The 22752-nt window shown below is 38.9% G+C and overlaps 1 protein-coding gene across 1 annotated transcript in view; it reads left to right on the top strand.

Annotated features, from left to right (window-relative positions):
• kcnip3b (Kv channel interacting protein 3b, calsenilin) overlaps positions 1-22752 on the top strand; it is a 68508-nt gene that overhangs the window by 15537 nt on the left and 30219 nt on the right. The window contains exon 6 of the mRNA XM_088076575.1: positions 15801-15975. Coding sequence (XP_087932701.1) covers positions 15801-15975 — 175 coding nt within the window. The remainder of the gene's footprint in view (positions 1-15800; positions 15976-22752) is intronic.

The raw sequence follows: 22752 nt of genomic DNA, 5'->3' as shown, positions 1-22752 counted from the left end.
CATCCATGACCCGCGGCGGCTCCTTTGCTCCCACTTTTGCCGAAAGCTGAGTTTCGGAGTGAAGTTATGTAATTGCATCCCTGCCGCTGGAAGCTGTGCAGGAGACGCTTCCTGCAGACGGCTTCCAGCAAGTGTCACTTGGCATCACGTCTTCTTCATCCACTGCGACTTTCACTCCCCTTTTTTTTACCCCCTTTTTTTTTACCCTGTGTGGTTTATCAGTGACATTTATTTTCTTCCGACCTCGTGTGACTCTCGTGTGATTCACGCGTGACTTAAAAAAGACCCATAAACGCGCTGCCTGCCTTAAATCCTTAATTCTAGGAAGAGGAGCGAGATTGTGTTTGTAATTCTGCCTAGTCTTCCCGTTGGCTGAAGAGACAATTTAGCAGATCAGTCCTCTGCAACAAGCAGCCCCTAAATCCGAGGTAATAGACTGTAAAGTGAAAGCCCAGCCTCCCCAAAGTGACTTGCAGCACCTTGCAATGCTCATTAATGCTCCTATAATAATCCGTGTCTGGTTAAGGTTCTCCCTCTGTGAACGTTTCTCATGGATGGCTGGAAAATAAGGGAAACCTGTTACTGCAGATGCAAAGAAGTGTTTATTTTAGGAAGAATGGCAGCTCATTCAGACATAGTTGCACAGTTAAAGCTGAAACCTGTGTTCACTTCGTTTAGTCTCACTTGTTTGTTTGTGCACAGATGCAAAACATGAGAAAAATGCAAATTTATGATCATGTCAAACAGGAGCAAATGCTCTTGCCCTGCACACAGCTGGATGCACACAGATATCTGCATGAACACACAGCTCTGAAGGGTGAGATTGTGGTTGGATGTAGAGGTTCTCTGTGAATGATGAGTCTCATCATCAATCACTCATTGAGTCAATCTGTCAGTCAGTAAATCGGTCGATCAATCAACATAATCAGGCGGAGAGCTGAGGTCTGCAGGCTTAAGTGTGTTTGTGGCTGTATTTGTGTGTGCTTGTTTTTCCTATTTTTTCACATCTGTCATTAGTCAGGTTACCTGTCCTTGCTGGCTTCAAATAATTTATTTCCATGATTGATTTCATTATCAGTTAATATGCTTTTTTTTCTTTCAGTTGTTCAATAAATCATTAGTACACAAATTGTCAGAAAATTGTGGCAAATGTTCCTCAGAGCTGGTGGTGACATTTTAAAATATCCTGTTTTGATATTTGAAAATTAATTTTCCTGTACAGAAGAATGAAAAAAATGAACATATTAATATTAATAAAAATGTCAAAATAGTTGCAGTTTAATTTTACATTGATTAATTAAAAGACTAATTATGGTAGCTCCCATCTTCTGGTTATTTTTTTCAATTGATCAGTTAATCATTTGATTGTTTAAATGTGGAAAATAAAACATCTCAATATCCTGAAATCCTTGATAAGGTTTTTGAATTGCTTGTTTAGAATTGCAACAGTATTCAGTTTTATATGAAAAAAGACTATGAAATGCAGCCAAACCTCACATTTGAGAAGTAAGAACTAAACTATGTAAAGCATCTTAGCTTTAAAAATACTGAAGCAATTAGTCATTTATCAAAATAACTGCTGATTCATTTTCTGTTGATCATTTCAGTTCTAATTTTATGGGGTTTTTTTAAGTTTAAAACCACCCGTCTCTCCTGTTTAATGTTCAACACGTCAAATTCAACATTAAAGTTGCAGTTGGAAGAATGTCACGAAATTATCATCATCAGCAGACATTATTAGCAGCAGTGTGACAGCCGTAGGCCGACTGCAGCGGCACCTCTCCTCCAACGTTTAGTTTTTCCCCTTTCTCTCTGAGTATTGAACTGCAGGTGTTTGAATTAAATCATGCTGTGAGGCATTTGGGTGCCTGATATTTTAGTGTGTGACTCACTTCAGTCTATTTTTTTTGCAGAAAAATGACTGTTTGATCAATACAGTGTGCTTTTGTTCGCTCGTTCTGAGTCATTTCAGTGAGCTCCGAGTCTTAACGTCCTAACGGATTCTGTTTGAAAAAGGCTGAAGTCTTGAGTTTACTTGATTTAGTGATCCATCAACACCTTTTGTCTACTTCTACTTCCATTAAAAGAGGATTCTGGTGATATTCTAAGTCTTTTTTTTATCGTCAGCAAAGAACAAAACAACATAAATTGGTCCGACTAGCAAGTGTTGCCTGTGCAGTCAAAGCCTGATATATCTGATTCCTCTATGACATAGTGCTTCATTGTTAGCCAAAAATCTATTAAACACATAATTGAGCCACTGGCTGACATGTTCCTTCGTTCTTAATAAAGATTTGCACTGTGGTTTATTTCGAATCAATCACTCATTCTCCGTACTGCTGAAAATAGTCCCCTATAAATGCATTATTTACTCTGAAATTAGAGATTGAAGAAAATTACATAAAGCTAGAAATTTATATATAGATAGATATTTAGATGTATATATAAACAGAGAAAAGAGATGGATGAGGGGAAGGCTGATGCATGCAGGAGCCCGGTGGTTTGTGTGGGTTTATGAGAGGAAACATAATATACAGAATATGAACAGATTTCTCCCCTGTTGTTGTTGTTGTTGTTGTTGTTGTTGTTGTTGTTGTTGTTGTTGTTGTTGTTGTTGAGCACTTGTTCGTGTGACGGTTTGTCCTTGCAGTATTTGTCCCGTCTCCACTGTGATTGAATGGCTGAAGTGGTGCTGAAGAGCGCAGTGACTCTTTGTTTTGCGATCATCGTTCTCCTGGGTCAAAGTCCTGTCCTTGTTGGATTGTTTCTCAGTTTTTATGTTTCTTTAATTGTTTTGTTTTACTGGAGTTGGTTGAAAGTGCCAAAGGGTGCATTGTTGGTCAAAAAGGGTTAAAAAGATGTCTCATATGTTGATTCATTGCTCCCGTCATAGTTACTTTGGTCACTAGAGGACTTTGTAAACATGTTGTTTTTGGGCATTTACTCAACAACTTTTTTCGGGGGTAGGACAGTTACCTATCTTCAGTGTAGTTAGTGCTTAGTTATTTGCTATAAGAGATTATGCATTCTATTATTTGTTGAACAGTTATTGAACTATTCTGCAGTTGAAATGTTTGGTTTGGGGATGGCAAAACAAACCCACAGTTGCATTTCTTTTATTCTGAGGGACTGGATTCTCTCATAACTGTGCTGAAGATAAGAGAAGTTTTAACTGCTGTTTCAACGTGACTTTAAAACTCCAATAACATAACAAGTATTTCATGGTGGACTTTTCCTTTAACAGACTCAGTCTGACATTGCAGTTTTCCGCTGCATGTCAATCAAGGCAGTCACACACACACACACACACACTCTCACACACACACACAGTCAAGCTGCACAGATCAGTGTCATCACGCCAGACAGGCTGACGGCAACACACACACACACACACACACACACACATACAGTGCATTGTGCTGCTCCTGATAGAGTGTCTAAGGGACCCACCTGTTCAATAGGTGGAGTGATTGGTAGATTTAGACTCGTTAAATAATTTAACAGGTCTGGTAACTGCATCCTTTAAAGTGGGAACAGGGATGGGCGCCACACACTTCTGATCAAAGGCCAAGCACAGAGCAGAGACTCTCATCAAAGTACTGCAGATAAACAGTGAATGTAAAAGCCATTTAATGCTGAGATCTTCATTTTATCTCACCGTAGTTTAATTTTCTCAGGATCTGAGCCTTAAAAGGGGGCATATTTATCATTCTGAATGAGCTTTGATATGGTAAATTGGCCCAAAAGGAGAATTTCTTTTGCTCCAGCATGATGTAAGTTAGTGTGCATGAAAAAAAGAGCACACGTCCAACATGATTGCACTCGGCGCAGTATTATCGACCTGGAGGGGAAAATTCAGCGAGGTGAAAAGATGCTGTAAAATATCCATCACTGATCAATTAATGTTGTGATGTTCATACACGGTGTCTATATTGTCTGTCAGTTTACTTATTGACCTATACGAAGAGGAACGACAGGACAGAGTTAGGTGATATGATCTGTGTGTATGTGTGTGTGTGTGTCTGTGTGTGTTAGAGAGAGGAAGAGGAGGAGCTGATAATTGAAACATGGCTCTGCAGTTGCTCAGTGCCTCCCTAGAGTATTAATTTTTTCTCCACATGAAGGCTCACACATCAATATAATACGTTCTTGCACTCTCTCTCTCTCACACACACACACACCTACCAACAGCATGCAGTCCATATGGATGTGCCGTCCTCCCACAGTCACACTGATTCACACTGACAGCCATACTGAGAGGCTCAAGCAGTCAGGACACAAATAGTATCAGCTTCAGACCATCAGCCTGCATATTTTCTTGCGACAGGCTTCATGTAAAGAGCCGCTCTATTCACAACTGCATCTTAAGAACATATACAGTCCTGTGGATGTTTTTCTTTCATTCATCTCTCAGTAGAGGTTACAGTTCTGCTTTTTCTGCTGTTTTATGTAACAAACTGAAAACAGAAGGTGGTACATTTCCAAAAGTTCATCAGTCTGGCACTGTAACTACCATCCAAACTACCATCTGTGAAGCTGTTTTTCTGTTGTCGACTCCTGTTTGGTTTCTGTGAAATTACATTACAGGGAAAAGAGGTTGTATAACAAAAGGTCAAGAATAGACAGTGTTCCCTTGTGTAACAGCTTTTAAGTTAGAATTACAAGACCGAAAATTAAACAGAAAGAGATTTACCACTGTTAGAGTTAAGCTTTGTTCATTCTTTAGCAACCCCCCCCCCCAGGACCAGCGCCGGGCTTTGAAGCCAATCTGATATAGTGGCCAAACTGGAATTACGACGTCCAGGTCTGTCACATGATGTTATAGACCAGGCATGTTCAATGTCCAGCCCGAGGGACAGTCATGGCCCTCAAACCACTTTTAATTGGCCCCCGGCTTATCTCTCACTAAAACTGATTAATCAAGCATCATCACTTTGCATTTTTCCTGTTGACCTTGCGATGGTAGGACGATCATAGTTTGCACACATGCACCCAGAAGGAACTTTTCAGGTGGAACTAATGAGTTGTTATAAACAGGCTGTAGACAAGTGAACAGTTGCTTAACAGCAGAGATTTTCTGCTCTATTCCAGACATGGCCCCAGCAAAAAAGCGATAAGTCAGCGGTGCGGCCCACTGCTTTCAGGAGCTGTGAAACGTTGAATACTTTTCACTGAAAGACAAAACAGTTGTGTTCATCTAACTTGTACGTCATTTTTTTTGATAACCTGTTTAATGCATGAACATAGTGCGAACAGCAACTGGCAACAGGGTATTTTAACATTTTTTAAATGGAACTTATTCAGAAAGTTTCGACACCCCTGCCATAGACCTTTTTCACTGCAGACATTTTGACATGTGTAGCAGGAAAAGCACAGGTGAAATTCTTAACATTATCGATGGCTCAGTGCCATTAAGTGTTCCTGTAAGCCAGGATGCACAATACCAGCGAGTATTGATGTTAATAAATTCACCTGTGCTTTTCTTGCTATGAGAAGTCAAAATTTCTGCTGTGAAAAATGCCTGTTGGGCCTAAAAACACTTCTTCTCGTATGTGTGATAGATGTTGTGATAGAGACGTCTGTAAATCATTTGATACATTTTTTTTTGAGCATCACAACTCCTGCAAAATGAAAAATTTCAGGAATGGGATTTAATTAATTTTGTTGATAACATTTCGAAAAGTTAGAGAGCCCCACAATTATCATCATTCATGTATGCATAAATGAATGACTTGGCTGGCAGAGGTTAACCACGTGGTGGAAGTCTCTCATGCGGATGATGCGGAGGATCTGGGTAACTTTAGTCCCCTCAACATGCCTCTAAGCACTTTCCGCCCCCAACGCTGTATCCAGTTCTCTTTTTACATCCATGGGTTTAGTTACAACAACTATGTTCTTTCTTTGAAAGTCATGGTTTTGGTTAAAATAAGAAGAAAAGATAACTGTCATGGTTTGAATGAAAGATTGTGGTTTCAGTTATTTAAAAACAGTCTCGATTGATCAATTGACTAGACTACGTTTTTCCTTAACCTTAGCCACATGCTATGAGTGGTTAATGAAAAGAAACCAAATCACGTACATTGTCAGTGAATGTTTTGCAGATATGTTTACCATGAATATTATGCAACCTTGCAGATTTATTCCTGAAAATATTTCTTAATTATATTTATTTAAAAAAACAAATGTTTCTTTCAATATTAATTTGCTAGTTGCACATAAGTGGTACATGAACGTAACTTTTGGGACTCGGGACAAGTGAAAGCAAAAGAAAAGACATGAACAATATTGAAGCAACTGAGGCAGATATATCTGGACTTTTAATCCATACTACGGGTCAAGCTCCAAAAGTGCTAGATCCTACATTTTCCATAATACAACAGTTACCCTTTTTATCTTAGTCTTTTGTTGCAAGGTTTCTGTTATAAATCGTTTTTCTCCAAATCCTGGTGGTATTAACAGAGTCTTTCTCTCCAGATTTAACACTAAAGCATTTAGCAAACTGATCTACACATTTAAATTAGAGGAATTTCCCTTTATACATATATTTTAAAGAAGCATTCAGCCTTATCTTTATTTGTGCTGCCATTCATTTTATAACTCTAGATATCACTTTATTCCAACTTATTTTGGAGCACATCTCCATGTTATATGGTAACGCACAATGTCAACAAAATGAGCAACCAGTGAATCTGTGTCGTTCTCATGCTGCTTCCACATTTAAGACCATCTCACTCTCGGCTCCTCTGCAGGAAGTCCCGAGTGGTAGGATTTATGTGTGCAGAGTTTTTTTTTTATCAAGTATTTACTGTATCTCTCTCCCCTTGAGCTGTCAGTCCTTGTCACCTCGCTCCTCCTCCTGCCTGCTCATCTCAGTCCCCCATACAAAAACACAAAAACACACCGACACAGGCTCGATCTACCTCCCTTATGTTAAAATCCCAGTTGGTATTCTTGCTTCACCTTGAGGGTAGCCCTGGTGACAGGTGACATTATAGAGAGAGAGAGTGGAGGCTGAGTGTGAAATAAATTGGAAACAATGAGGAGATTGAGAGGGATGGAAGACAGATTTGTGCCGACATCCAGGGCAAAGAGAAACAATAAATATTAATATGAACGGCTGATTAAATGACTTGTTTTCCATTATGTGTGTGTCTGTGTGTGTGCATGCACATTTTAATTGCAAGTTAAATGAGGTTAGGTCTTTAAAATGCAGCCCTGTGGATCAGTTAGATCTCCTCAGAGTGGCGAACAAGGGATATTGAAAGAGCAAAGGAGCAAAGGACTGAACAGAAGCTTGTGACTGGGTTTATAGGATCAGTCAGGAAGAAAAATACATTTATTTTAAAGTAATAACCTGGAATGGTTTTTTTTCCTGCTTCTTTGGTTAGTTGTTTCAGTTGTAGGCTTCCCAAAGCAAGTTTGTGTAATCATAATTCACTAAGCTACTGTTGCTATGTCTGTCAAGCTTTTTGCTGTAGCACAAAACACTAGGTGGCTAAATAAGATCAGCCAATGTTTGCTTCATTAGTTGGATGATAACACTGTTTCCAGCTGAGTTGTTTTTAAAAAAATTGAAGCTGGTGTGGGCAGTTTGATTTTGACATTCAGAATGTTTACATGATGTTAGAAGAAGTCGAATTATTGGATTATTCCGACTGAAACTGACTTTTAAAATACATGTTAACATGTTAGTCTGACTGAAATCGTACTAAGTCGAATTTCTGAAAGTTGGACTAACGCACCTGGATAATGTGATTGGGGTTTGATTTACTCTTTCATGTGTACACCTCAGTGGGACCAGAGCTGCCCGAAGCATTCTGCACACGGTCCATGATCCCCACGCTGAGCTTTGACCCTGAAGTCAAACAGTATAAATTTGTAGAAGGTAGCTGGGAAAAAAAACAAAACAAAACTAAGGTTTCAACTTGTAACAAACAATCAGTTCAGGACTTAATTGAACCAAGTTCTGTTGGGTTTGTGAGGTTTTCAGTTCTGAGGCTTGTTTTAACTTCTGCCTGTGCTATCACTGAGCTGCAGCGTGGGTAAGTGGGCGGTTGTCTGTGTGACAGATGTGAAGGAAAATGTGCTTGTGTTTTTGTGTGTGCATTTGCATTTTGGTGTATTTATAGTCTGTGCGCCTATGTCTGCTTTTATGTCTCTGCTCTGTATGCTCGTCTATAGATGTGTTGTGGATGCATGTATGTATGTGGTTATTTTTGTACTTCTGCACTTCAGATGTCCTCACTAGGGTAGAATTTAAAGGCAGTAGGTAATTTATGAGTAAATCTGTAGAAAGCTCTGTGATATTCCCGTCTCTGTATTCATATACAGTAAACAACCAACTCTCTCGCCAGAGCTTTACCATTAGCTTCTCTAAATTAGTAAGGCTGGGTTTTAATTGGCAATTCTATTTTGGATCTAGTTCCAATAAACACCCTGGTCAGATCAGACTAACAGTCTAACAAATCTCTTCTAGAAACTTTTATCTCTGCTCTCTGTATTCATACAAAAAGAACAATGAAAAAAAAAAACATTTAGGTGGTCATTTAGGTATTTAGTGAAAATGTAATATCTGTCAAAGAGTTAGTTCTTAACTCTTATGTTTCTTCAAATTTCTGTAATTTAACCCTTTAATCCTGGATCAACATCTTCTGCTGCGTTCTGACACCTTTCACAAGCATTTGATTTGTTTTTGTTCAAAAACTTGGCATGAAATGTCCCAGAAGAGCAAGAAATTAGTAAAAGCCCATGAGAAAAAAATAATTAGAGAATTATCAAACAACTAGGAAAAATATCAAGAAAATGATATTTATAATTATTATAATTTTTGCTGTAGAAAAAATATATATACTGTAGGTATATATATATATATATGTGTGTGTGTGTGTGTATGTACTATTCATATTTATATATAGAAAATTACCTTAAGAATAAAAGAAATCAAGTCCATTTTTAGGGCCCCAGAGTTTTAAATGCTTGTGAAAGGTATCAACAAAACGGATTTTGTTTCAGGTTCTAAGCAGTTAATTTTGGTTTATTGTGGAAATCTATCAATGTTCAATGCTAAACCTTATTAACCACACAAATAACACCACTTCGATAGCAGGGTACCCGTTATCTACATCTCTAAAAGTGACAGATGTCAAAGAAAGGTTATTGTAACTGCTTCAGAAGACATTTTATTACATCCTCTTTGACTCCAGGATTTCCCTGGAGTGGCATGTTAAAACACATTTTGACCTTGAAGAGGTAGTGAGGCAGAAAACCTCTGCTGGCTGAGTTTGAGTCATGCTGAGAAAACCTCTGCGTACATGTGAGCTGGGACATTATAGCAGAAGAGGGTGTATCTCTGCTGTGGTCTGGTAAAATGTTAATCACATATAACTTATTGATGGAAACTCTCATCCGCTAATATGACATTCAGAGACTCCATCTCTTGCTCTGCTCCCTTTCCATCAGTCTTCCTCATCCTCCCCTGAATCATCAGTGTTCCCGTCTCGTCTGCCCCCCTCTGTTATTCTGTATGAAACATAGACTTTATACAAATGATGGTATTAAAAGGAAGGAAAAGGGGGTTATACATTACTTCCAAGCATACTGTAATGAAAGAAAAACAAATAGTTGCAAACGTAGAGTATCATTAAAGCTGAATGCAATATTTTTTATATTTTTTTGCTGTTTATTATTATTATTACTAACTCACTCTGCAGTTTCCCTCATCTCTACATCTCTCTTTTTTTTGTTTTTGCAGTCTGTTACTTTGATTGAAAACCAAATGTAGCCAAGATTTTTAGTTCTCAAACGGCAGGCAAATGGACGACTTGCTGATGAACTTAAACAAGCAAGCACAATTTTATTTATATAGCACATTTAATTCCAGGTGGAAGAAGTGTGTGCTGCACGAAGTGCGAGGCACAAGTTGCAGGCACACAAGAAAGACATCAACTGACCATAAAAGCAAATCAAGTCAATTCACATGAAATAAAAACTCATAAAATAATAATTAAGATGAAGATTTAACCAATTAAAGAGACATGTCAATCAGAAATGATAAAAAAAAGTTAAAATTGGATAAAATAAATGTTAAAATTGAAAGAGGATAAAACATATGATTTAAAATGAATAGAAGAACTATAAATAAAATAAAACCAATAAACCAGTAAAAATAAAAGCACGCCGAAGTAAAAACCATTAAGTAAATTTTAAAAAACTCAATAAAATAATAGTCAAGCATTTAACAGCTAAAAGGCCATATATTTCCCTCCAGCCCAGTAAGCAGAAGAAACTGGTGGCGTTATACATTTCTGCCAACCACATTGTGACTTTGTACATCTCTTACATATCACAGAAGCGTTTCTAAAGTTATGCAGTGTGTGACCTGAACTCGTTGCTGCGTTTTCAGTGGCATTTTACCCAACAAACACGGGTGTTTTTTAATGACCCATTACTATTTTAATAAAAAGCGGTTGTGTTTACTGAGTCATCATTTTGTTTCCAGCCAGGATTGTGCCACCAAAAGTGGCTATTTTAAACAAAACATGATTTTTTCCTTACTATGACCAAGTGGGTTTTATGCTCAAACATAACCTCAGCGTTTTTGAAAACAGTCTGCCACATAATGAGGTACAAATGTAACATACCCATGGTTTGCAGAATCGCACAATGCCAACATTTATTCTGGCAATTGCATTGTCCCTTCAGGAGATGGTGGAGACCACAAACAAAGCTAAAGGAGAGTGAATATTAGATTTGCATTCAGCAGGTGGACAGAAACAAGACTCCAAATTAATAATAATGTTGATCCGTATTTGTTGGATGTGTAGATAGTTAACTGTTCAGCAACTTTACATGGTAATATTATTTCAGTGTTGTGTTTACAGTTTTTGAAGTTGCCCCCAAGTGGCCAAAACAATAGATTAATATTTAACATAAATGATAAGATTTAGGTTGATAATTAACTGGATTAGTAAGAAAAGAGATCAAATCAAAACAAGCAGTCAGAGTGAAGTTTCATGTGTTACTTCACTGGTTTTCCCTCAGGCTCTGTCATATTCACTGCTTCTGTATAAATGGCAGCTTTTTCCCAAAAGTTAATATTGAAGTTTGTTTTGGTCTTTTGAACTTCATGTGTTTGAGTTTTAGTTCAGAAGAGAACTTGATGTTTTTGATGTTTTTTTGTACATGTTGTAGTGTAACAGGAAGTTCTGCTCTGAAGTCTGTTTTCTCTGGGCCTTCCTGAAAGTACTCACATCCATTATTTAAGTAAAAATAGCAATACCACAGTAAAAAATACTGTGTTACAAGTCTTGCATTTATAGATTTATTAGAGTATTAGCATCAAAATTATACATTAAGTAGTAAAAGTAAAAGCCTTTGTTCTGCAGAGGGGCCCTTTTCAGAATATTGTATGTTATGGTGTTGCAGCTGATAAAACTTGGACCAATTTAAACCACAATTGCTGCTGTTTAATCTGTAACACCAACTGCATGTCTATTTTGGACGCTGTCCATGTTGCTGAAAGGGAGAGGATGAGTGTTACCGAGTTGGGTTGCTGCTTGCTTTCCATCGTTGTAAACAGAACTTCAGACTTTCTATTAGAGAGAGAGAGATGTGAGGCCATAAACACTTATGAGTTCTTTAAGAATATATATACATATATATGTGTGTGTGTGTGTGTGTGTATAATGTATGTGTGTGTAATCTTTTAAATGGGTTGGTACATGACAGGTTAACATATCACTTTAGACATTCCACTGGCAACAATAAAAAGAAAATGGCTACTGAATTAAGGAGATTTGTACAAGAGAGAGCACATCATAATTCAAAGTCTACCCAAAAAATAAGGTACAAGGTAAATTTATTGTAATTTTTCTTAAACTTGGTTTAAGAAGAAATGAAGTTAAAGTTGATCCTAAATCCTGCTACATCTTTTTGGCATCGAAGGAGGAGTTGAGGAGCCTGGGGAATGAAACTGCTCCGTAGTCTGGTGGTTCGGCAGCAGATATTTTTGTATCTTTTCCAGATGGCAGCAGGGTGAAAAAAAAACAAAACAAAAAAAAGAGATTTATTCTCTTTTGACATGTTACGTACATGTGATCTGCCTCCTAGTAAACATTCATGGCGACACTGGCACCTGAATATATATTTTTTATATTATGATTTATTGGAAAAAAAACACGCATTGCACTCCTGGACGACACGTAAAACTGGACATTCAGCACCCTCATGAAAAGTCCAGTATTTCCCTGTGATGATTGACAGGTCGCTCAGTCATTTTTGTTCAGTCATAAATAACATCGAAGTTTACTGTTATGTTTTTTAGTAGAAGTTCAGAGGTTGATGTACTTTCTTCTTTAACTGCATTTGTAATTGGTCCACATTTTCACCCGTTGGGTACAGTGAGAGGACTTCTCATGTAATGAGGCCACAGTTTGCACTTCATGTAAACCAACATTCACTGAACCAACAAACCTGCGACTGAAATTTAATAATTTATAGCGATGTGCATCACGTCGCTGCTCTGTGTTTGCTTTGAGCGTTATGGGTATATGCTCTACCTTATAGGGTGTGTGGGTGTGTGTGTATGTGTGTGTGTGCGTGTGCCTGCGTGCGTGCGTTTGTGTGTGCGTGCATGTGCCCCCTTTTGCAGACATTACAAGAGGGAAGTGCTGCCCCAGGACAAAGCTAGCTGAAGCGTTACATGAGATAAAAAAAAAAAATACTGGCTGAAACTATGTGTGTGTGTGTGTGTGTGTGTGTGTGCGCGCGCACGCGCGTGCGTGCATGCATGCGTGCATGCGCGTGTGTGTGTTTGCACGCGCGCGTTTGCCTAATGCCTGTGAGTATGCCTGCATGTCCAGCTGTCCATGAAAAAACAACTAAAGTAGCACTGAGTTTTCTTGTGTTTACACTGCGTCTGTCTGCATCTGTTTGTCTCGAGGCCTCCTCTTTCCAATTTGTGACTTCCAATGAAAAGCCACGTTTGAAAACAATTCTTTCTTTCTAATTTACTCCTCCGAGGAAGCGAGTCACCGCTGAGCCTTTTTTTTCTTCTTCATATTACTCCTCTCTGCTGTGCCACCGTTGATCTGTGAATAAATAGATGTCGGGATGAATGGAAATTGTTTCCGTCATCTTCTTTCCATTTCAGTGTGTTGTCATTACGTTACGAGCTCCATGTGTATCTTTGTAGATGTTCACTCCTCCCAGTCCCCCTTCTCCGCCTTTTCCTCTCTCATCTTTAGCTCTTTTTATACGTCTCTTCATGTGGAAGATGCACAGAAATAGCCTTGTAAATGTATTCCTCAGCAAAGTGTCCTCATATCTTCATCTCCTCCATCTTCCCATCCTCCATCCCTCCGTCCTCTGGCCGTCCTTTGCTCTCCTCCTCAGATAGGCCAGTGTTCATTATGCTAATTGACTTCACTTCTTCCAGGAACACAAGCAGACCTCCACACATCTTTTTATTCTGCTCTTTCTATTTTCCCTTCCTCGTTCTCTCTCATTACCTTAAAGTAAGGGATTTGCATGGTCAGACTCTCATGGGATCAAATAGCCGTTTAAAATCCTCTGTCTGTGTGTGTGTGTGTGCGTGCGTGCGTGCGTGCGTGCGTGCGTGCGTGCATGCGTGCATGCGCGCGCGCTTCCACCTCCCATCTTCCTCCCTTTCTCCCCCTCTTCTCTCACTGTCATCCTCTGCTTTCCCTCTCCTCCCCACAGAGTAAACAGAGATTCTGTTTGTTCTGTCCTCACCTCTTTCATCTTCCTCTCCACACTCGCTCCAGTGTACACACATACATGTGTCTGTGTGTGTTGCCCGTGTGTGTGTGCAGCTTAATAAAGCTTCTTGAGAACTTAAGAAAAGACATTTTGCTAAATCACATCACATCAGATCCAATCAGTGTTTGCTGTAGAAGAAACGAAACAGATAAGGAGATATGGAGGAAAAATAAATTGAAAAATATATTAGAGCAAAAAAAAAAACAACTTTGATGTGAAGTTTATCTCCACTGATGAAAGAGGATAAATGCTGAATATGAATGAGCTGGAAGGGGATACGTCCTGCATAGTAAGAGTCACGTTGATAAATTGGAGCTGAATATGAAAATGAAAAAGAAACAGGCTTTCAGTTCATCTGAAATTGAACCTGAGGGGAAGATATTTCAAGATGTGTTAGTGCTTAACTCAGAAATATTAAAGCATCCTCACCTCCACTTTGATTTCTTAGAGAGCTGATATCAAGATTTAAGTCTTTAGGCTGTCAATTAAAAAAAGTCTTTACTGTGACTCACAGATTTAAACATTTCTAGATAGAGTGGAAATTAAACTCTCTCTAAAACTAAAGATGTCAAACTCTTGTTCTTTTTTTTTGTTATCTGCTCAGTGTCTTGAACATTTCCAAGACCATATGGCGAGCGAAAAATAACTACATGACGTTGGCTCATAAAATTCAAACATGGGGTTCCAAGAGCTGCTACAACACTTTCTTATTATTGTTAATTAGTGATGGATGGGATTTTTTTATATATATACATGAAAGACAACACATTCAGAAAATAATACATCAATGATGAAGGTGAGAACGTTAAGAGGTCTCAGGCCTGCTTTTCCCTCATAGCGTTGGTGGGAAACCATGAAGATCTTAAAGTACTATAATTGCCAAATGTTTATTTTTGTTGTTCTAAATATGTGCAGTTACCACAGGCCTTTAGATTTTGCACAATTAGACACTATAATAGTATCGGCTTATGTATATTTAAATTTAAAAAATTTCAAAAAAAATTATGAACCTAAACACTAGCAGTGAAATCAAGTCATCATTATCATCACTTAAATTAAAACAGTAGTACATCTAAAAGATTTGCCAAATATTCTGTCTAATAAAAATGTAATAGAAAATAATAAGCTAAACTTAAAGTTGCTCCAATCAGTTTTTTTTCATTCATTAAAATAGCTATATACATAATGTGAAAGTTACTGTTTGGTTCACTCTCACTGCTCTCATCAGCAGGCAGCTGTTTTCAGTGAAAAAGCTCTGATAAACCCACTTCACAACCTGCTCTGCACCAAACGGCAGATTGACACAGTTGCATATAGTGGAGCATTTAGCAGCCAAAGAGTCAGATAATCTCCTCAGGAGATAGAGATCAAAAACAGAGCTAAAAGAGAGTGAATACTGGACAGAAAAACAACTCTAAATGAATGATGATGTTGCTCTGTTGCATAAATGCGTACACTTTTGATAACATGCTTATTGTATCACCTTTGTAAGGTGCTTCTGCGTCTATGTTGTGTTCAGTGCTTGTTTCCATTGTTACCAGATGGCCGCAAAATAACAGTGAGTGTAATTTAACCAATTGATCAGTTATTAACCTTAACAAATAAGATCGTATCTGTGAAATGTGTTATTTTAAGTCTCAAAGGCTGTCCCCAGTAAGCGGAGGTGTCTTTCTGTGTCTGTTCATGCTGTCTGGTCAGCAACAGGTTCTGACTTATTATTGCGTTTAAGTATAAGTGTCCTTTTAGAAAGTGGAGCTACAGCAGACTTGGACACATACTGTCCAAACACTCAGATAATAAAAAACTCATAAAGCCTCATATGATCTGCTGAACTGAACTCTTGTTGAACTTCTTTACATCGTTCCTGAAACACCTCCAGATCAGAGGCTAATCATATTTTCCAGGCACACACATAATCTCCTGCTTAATTCAAAGATCTCAGCCCGCTATGTTTCATTTCCATAACGACCTGAACTCTCTTTCTCTCCCTCCCTCCTCCCACGTCCTCCCCCGTCCTCCAGGTGGACGGCAAGGTGATCGACGGCAGTCTGCTGGGAGATGCCAACGGCGTTGAGCCTGCACCAGGCAGAGTGAAGGATTCTGGGAAGTGGCAGAAACCGCGGTTCTCTCGGAAAGCTCTGATGAAGTGCTGCCTGGTCAAATGGATCATTGCCAGCACGCAGCCACAGGACAAAGGTGAGAGAGAGAGAGAGTGAAAGGAAGGCGACACCAGTGTGAATATACGTGTGGTGAGTCGGACGATGTGCTGAAAGCACGGCAAGTGTGATTAACAGTGTTTAAATTGATCGCTGAATTGACTGGCTGGCCTCCTGGGGTCCCCATGGGCACGGCTGAATCGTTGTGCCAGGCAGATGACCTCAGGGTCGAGTACCCAGGGATCATTTAGTCACATACGCTCATTTGTCAGATGTCTCCCACCCTTGGTTCACCACTGATATTCTCTACATCAGTGATACTCAACTGGTGGCCCACAGGCCAAATCTGGCCTGTGATAAGGTGGCTTTGTGTGAGGTTTTTTGTCTAATTTTTTGGATTTTTTTTTTGTTTAGAAAACGTAAAAATTTTTTGAAGATTTGGGGGTTTTTTTGTTCTTTTTTTGTTTTGTTTTGGTTTTTTTTTAAGAAAAAAGGTTTGGAAGTCATGTTTTCTTTAAAAGGTTATGGTTATTTTGACACAAAACTTAAAAATTTGGGACTTTGGGAAAATTTCAAAGGCGTGTTTTCTTTAAAAATCACCAAAATTATACAATGTATCATAGCCAGAAACAGAAAATAGAAATGATTATTGGATTTTCAAATTTCTGTCAGTCCTACACATCATGTGGGCTGGGGCGAATGGGACAAGAGAAAAAAAATTGGGTCCTTGAAAAGTCATGCAAACATTTGGAAATTCTGTCCTTGACAATATGTGGGAACCCTGGGATTTGCTGTGAGTGACCCCTCGCCTCATGTCATTTTGCAAAAGTGGTCCTCGGGCAAGTTGGGTATCCCTGCTCTGCATAGACCTGAAATACTCCGACACCTCCTCTCTTCCTCGTCTGTGCCTCTTTTAATCTGCTTCTGTCCGTTTCTGCATCGTACAAGCATTGAAGGACCAGTCACTACTTCCTGAATGTTTTCCCTTACATTTCAGAGTCTAGTATGTTGTTTGGACTTGGCTACAGTCCTGGTTTGTTAATGCACTTAATCTCAGTGCTCCACCCAGTGGTTCGGCTGTAGTCGTGCACATTTTATCTCTTGCCTGAGGGAGAAGTGTTTTTGAATCAAAGTGTTTGCTATCTTCAAAGCTCTCTGTGTTGTTACATACTGATTTATATATATTATATATAGTTGTTATTTAATCCACAGAGGCCGCAGTTATCGCCAACTTTTACTTCATTCTCTTCTCATGTCTTTAGTGATGAGTTTCCACTTTCCACTTTTATGACACAAAACTTTCATACGTAGTTATAATTGTTTCATATAAAAATAATCAGAAATTAAAAGTTTATATTGAATTGAACTCCCTCTCTCTATTTTCCTTCACTAACTCCTTGTTTACTTTCCTGCTTATTTCTGTCCTCCCTTGCCTCTTTCTTACCTTCACACCTCCTTGTGTCCTTTCTCATGCCTTCGCTTTTCTTTCTATACCTCCTTATCTACTTCTTTTTTCTTCCCTGCCTCCTCTTTTCCTCTCCTACCTGCTGTTTTCTCTGTCTAACCTCCTTATAATTAATTTTGTGTTGAGGAAAAAAACACAAACACCTTGTCTGGGATCTAAAAAACAGTGTTAAGGGTTTAAATATATTCCATGTTCATTAAAAAGCAAGCATTATCTCAGGCTCCGCACAGCTTCAATGAAACCAAATGAGGTGGACGAGTGTGTGATTGTGACCCACCTTTAAGGCCTGTTTAGGCTCATGTACCATGTAATGCTACTCTAGCAGGTCACCGAAACGTGAGAGCCAGATCCAGTCGTATAAGACCTGCCATTGTGGCTTGTTATCACGTAATCCAGTTTATCACATACACACACACACACACACACACACACACACACACACACACACACACACACACACACATACTTCAAGTAGGTTTCTCATCTTCTCTTTGTTTGGCTTTGGTTGCAACACTTCACTAAGTGTTGTTGTGTTTTTCCTCACTGTTTCTTCAGCAAACTTTGCACTTTGGCGTCCCCGAGTGGCCACAAGAGAAAACTCATTATGTTTCTGAAAGTTTTCGGGACTTTTTATTATCTGGAGATGTTACAGCAAGCTGCTCAGATCAAGGTCCTTTAGGCTGAAAATGATGGGGATGCTGTCAAAAATGTTTTGGCAGTAGATCCACGCATTATTGGTCCAGAATTTGTTGGTGAAACAGGATCACTTGTCCCCCAAAGCATTCAGATCCTTTACTTAGATAAAAGTATCATAAACAGGCTCTTCTTTTACACATAAAAGTCATTCAGAACCTCACATAAGCAAATCCAGTGTTTGTTATATATGCATCATGTTTTTGGATTAATATTGCTGCTGCATTAGTGTTTATGTTACATTTTAGTGTTGTAGATGTTAAAGACTGTGCTATTTTTAACCCCTTTAAATACTGTTGGCTGGTTTAATCTACAGTAATGCATCATTTTCCATAAGATCATCATATTTTTGTAGCATGGCTGTCCTGTGAGACCACATATGTCAAAAAAGTCAACTATTCATGAGAGAAAAAGCCCTGTATTAAGATTCTATGATTCATTTTCCAGGTTAAATACACTCACCAGCCACTGATTCAATACAACAGCACTGCCATGATTTCCAATTTTACAATTTGTTTAATTTTCAGGGTGTTTTTGACACTGTCATTGTTGGTGATGTTGTACTAGAGTGGACTTGTACATGTGTACCTGATGAAGTGGCCAGTGAGTGTAGTTTTTTGAAGCATAAGAAGTAGAAAAAATCAAATCACCACCTTGGTGGTTGCACTGGAAAGGAAAAGAAAATTACAATAAAAGTTACAAATGATTTTCAGATAAATGTTGTCGTCTAAAAGTATTAAGTTGCAAAAATGGAAATACTCAGGAAAAAAACAAATACCTCAAATTTACTACTACTACTTCAGAAGAATACTTGAGGAAATTTACTCAGTAACACTCTACCACTAAGTATTAGTGGTGTTAGGAGGCAGCTGCAGATGTAGCTTTCCCTGATGCACATTAACACGTATAATCTGTATTTAATGGATTTAAATGATCCTTCAGGTGTTTCTTTTTCTGTCTTTGGTTGCAAAAATTGTTGAAAGAGCTCTCTCTGTGTGAAACAGGAGTGCAGTGAGTAAAAAACTGCACAACAGATACAGAGAGACGAAGAAAAGCAGGGCTGTGATGGGATCTATTTCATCTCCACTGTGCCAATGGAAGAGAGTTTCAGTGTTATCGGTGGGCAAGCCCTCACCTCGATAATGGCCAGGAGCTAAAAATAGCCGCTCAGCGATGGAGATGTGTATCAGAGAGGTGGTGCTGGTGCTGGTGCTGGTGGTTGTGGTGGTGTCGAAGCTGTTGCTGTGGTTATGTTTATACGTGGAGAGCTGCAGACACATGTTTGATAGACTGCTGCATATGAAGCACAGCTGAGCGTTTATGGAGAATGAAATGGGCAGAGAGGATGATGGCGTTGATGACAGAAGGAGAGGTCTGCAGGTCAGGCCATACCTGGATGTTACTCTGACCTGCTGTGCAACTGATTAAAAAAATATGGTAATAAATTTTATCTGGCAAAGCTGAGAACACAGAAGTGATGTCCTCTGCGTTGGTTTGGTGGATTAATGATCCCAATATTATGTATTTTTAAATGACTTACAAGTTACTCCTCATGCTTTATTTTAAGCATGATTATGATATTATGCAAAGTCTGTATCTGTAAAGGACTGTGTTTTTTTAATTATTTTTTGTTTGCATTTCATGAATTTTATTGGACAGTGATAGTAGAGACTGAAGGTAATGCTGAGATAGAAAGAGGGGGAAATAACGTGCAACAAAGGTCAGCAGTCAGACTTGAACTGGGAACATGCAGCCATGGTCTGCAGCCTAACCTGTGGACCATCAGCAAATGTGTTTTTAGGGAAAATTTGAAGGATTTTTTAATTTCCCCACCAGAATCATAATCTTGACAGTATGAAAAAAGCTTTGAAACAGCATCATTTAGGGAGATAAAATTATTTAATTAATTAATGTATTAAAAAAACATGTGTCTTCAGTGATCCAATCACAAGTGGACAGCTCAAAGTCTGTCTGTCCACACCTGGCATCAGAATGTGTTGGCACACGCGTCTCGAGTGACCAATTGCCATTGGAGCTCACCTCTCAGCTCTATATGCAAATGACATGAATCATTTCCGTTTGCAAAGACTGATTACATTGCTGCAGTTGTTTTTACCCGGAAAGAGGTTTTTCGGTTACAGACTTACAGACTTTACCATTTGAATGAGTAGAGTAATATTCAAGCGTAGGGCTGTGCACAGCATCACTCTCTCTGTCTGGCTATCATGAGACAAGGGCCACTAGGAGACTACTGCTGCAGAAGTGTGAGCTCCGAGCTGGAGACATTTGATGACTGACATCAAATGTTACCTAACGGTTATTAACTGGTTTGACGACAGAGACAAACCATTTCCGTGAGCATGTTTAAAGACCAATTATTGTGTAAGTCCAACTAAATCCGGACTTTTAAAATACATACAGCCCAAGGCGTTCTGTGCATGCTCCATTATCCCTGCGCTAGGCTTTGATACGGAAGTCAACAGCATCATTTTGTAGAAAAACCTGTGAAAAATGAAAATGAAGATTGGAAGAAAACAAAATGAGACAAGGGTGCATAGTCAAGTTTAGAGTTGGTACGAAATGTATAGGTCAACTGGAACAAGGTCCAATAGCAACTATCTGAAAGGGGGCATATCACCAGCCACTGTGGCAGAGTCAGATTTACTTCTATTAATAATTAATAGTGATTAATATAATAATATTAATTAATATAATTAATATAATAATTAATTAATAATAAATCACTTCTCTATTTGGACAAGGAAAATAGTCAATTAAATGGCCTAATTGAGCTATAACTGTAGCTCGACCCGACTGCGCCTGTAAACATACTGACTGTCTCTGTGAGTTTGTAGGAAATGTTTAACGGCTGCTGCTGCTGTGTTTGTGTTTGCTAACTGGGCAGACATTTAACTGACCTGAGAGGAGAGCAGCTGAGGAGAAGATCCTTCAGTGCTGCATCTGTGTAACTGCATCACCAGAACGTTTCTTATCTGGTTGGGCGACAGATAAGCAAGGACCTCAGCAGAGTAGGCAGTCGTTCAGTGTAGCCCAGGACGCACTAGTGTACGCACTGCTGACAGACTATGTGCAGCTCAGACCGCCTCTGAATGTGGTCTGAGCGACGGGATCTTAAAGAAGCATTGAGGACACCTTTCATGCATTAACATGAGTACTTAGAGACGTTCAGTTGTGATCCAGTCACCCAAGATGCATATTAATAACAAGCGTAAACAGGGCCTCAGGTAGTACTGGAGCTCTGAAGGAGCACTGAGAGGAGGGGTGTATTTGTTTGGATGTTGATTTTAACCAACAAACTTCCAACTTTAACAGCCCAAAGTGATATCTCCGAAGCCCAAAGATAATCAATTCACAGTAATATAAACAGAAAAGTGTTGCAGTCTTTAGCTGGAATCAGTAGACGTTTGTTATTTTGACTTGACAAATTATTAATAGATGTAAAACAGTCGTTATAATAAATCAACTCATATATTCAGCACAAATTAATGAGTTCCCTTTTAAGCTTTCACAGCCTCACTCTTGGACTGTTATTTTAGATAAACATGGTGAGGGTTTTCATTTGATGGTGAGAAATTACTCTCAGCACAAAGTGTAATCTCTGAATTAAAATCAGTTCCCACAGCATAGAAGAAGAGCCAGATAATGAGGCCATATGGAGGGAAACCGAGAACTAAAGAGGAGAGAGATATGAATGACTGTAATATGAAAAGTGTAATATGAGCTGGATTAGATATATGGAGGAAAGACAAAGGAGGGAGGGAGATGAGATTAGGTTTCTTCACTGAACTGTCAAATACTTCTGCACCAGCTTCTTCTTCTTTGTCTTCTCTCTGTATGACTTTAGTTTGTCAGAGAAAGTGAGATGAACTTGTCTCGGTGACCAGGCAGAGCTAATGAAGGCTGAAACAGGAGGAGCATTAACGGGTGTCAGTGTTGCGTGTTGTGGTTTGTCAGAGTTGGTCATACGAAACGGCAGCGACCGGAGCTTCAGGACGGACCCAACATCATGCAGTTCAGTTCACCTCCTCCTCCTCTTCATGAAGTGGCAAGGGTAGAGGAGAGAAACAAGTGAAAGAGAAGAGAAGAAGAAGAGGAGGAGGAGGAGGAGGAGGAGGAGGAGGGAGTGAGCATCACCTGTAAGCAAACTGGGACACCAGTTTAAAAAGGAGCTTTAGAGTGGTCTAAAGGGAAACAGGCGACATCAGACCAGGGAAACATCCTCTGGAAGAGTACAAGTTTTTTTAGCGTGCGCTATATAATTTAGTGACTGAACATACAGCGTCTTTCTTCTTTTCTTAATCGTAGACTTTTGGATGAAGCCTCTGGATTTTTCTTCTTTTATTTCTTCCTATTTGTAAGTGTTTTGATTGGGTTTTTTTTATCTTGTTTGACCTCCATATTTTTGTTTAGTTTTTTACACTTTTTGATGCTGTTGGTCAAAGTTTAGAAGATGAATTCATGTAAGGCAGAGTGTGGGAAGGAGATGACCAAGCTGCTGCGCTGCTTCTTTGGCTTCATCACTGGGACGCTTGTTCAAGGTACCTGTGCTCCTTTAACTGGTTGTTATTTGTGCTTCAGCAAAGTGAAACAGCTGCTATCGATAAAACTGTATTAAATATAACAGGATTATGTTCATGT

The sequence above is a fragment of the Plectropomus leopardus genome, chromosome 4 (assembly GCF_026936395.1).
Source record: "Plectropomus leopardus strain MGB_pleo_1.0 chromosome 4, ASM2693639v1, whole genome shotgun sequence".
Classification (NCBI taxonomy): Eukaryota; Metazoa; Chordata; class Actinopteri; order Perciformes; family Serranidae; genus Plectropomus; species Plectropomus leopardus.
The sequence above is the reverse complement of the archived record's forward strand: the minus strand, read 5'-3'. Positions and strand labels throughout refer to the sequence as shown.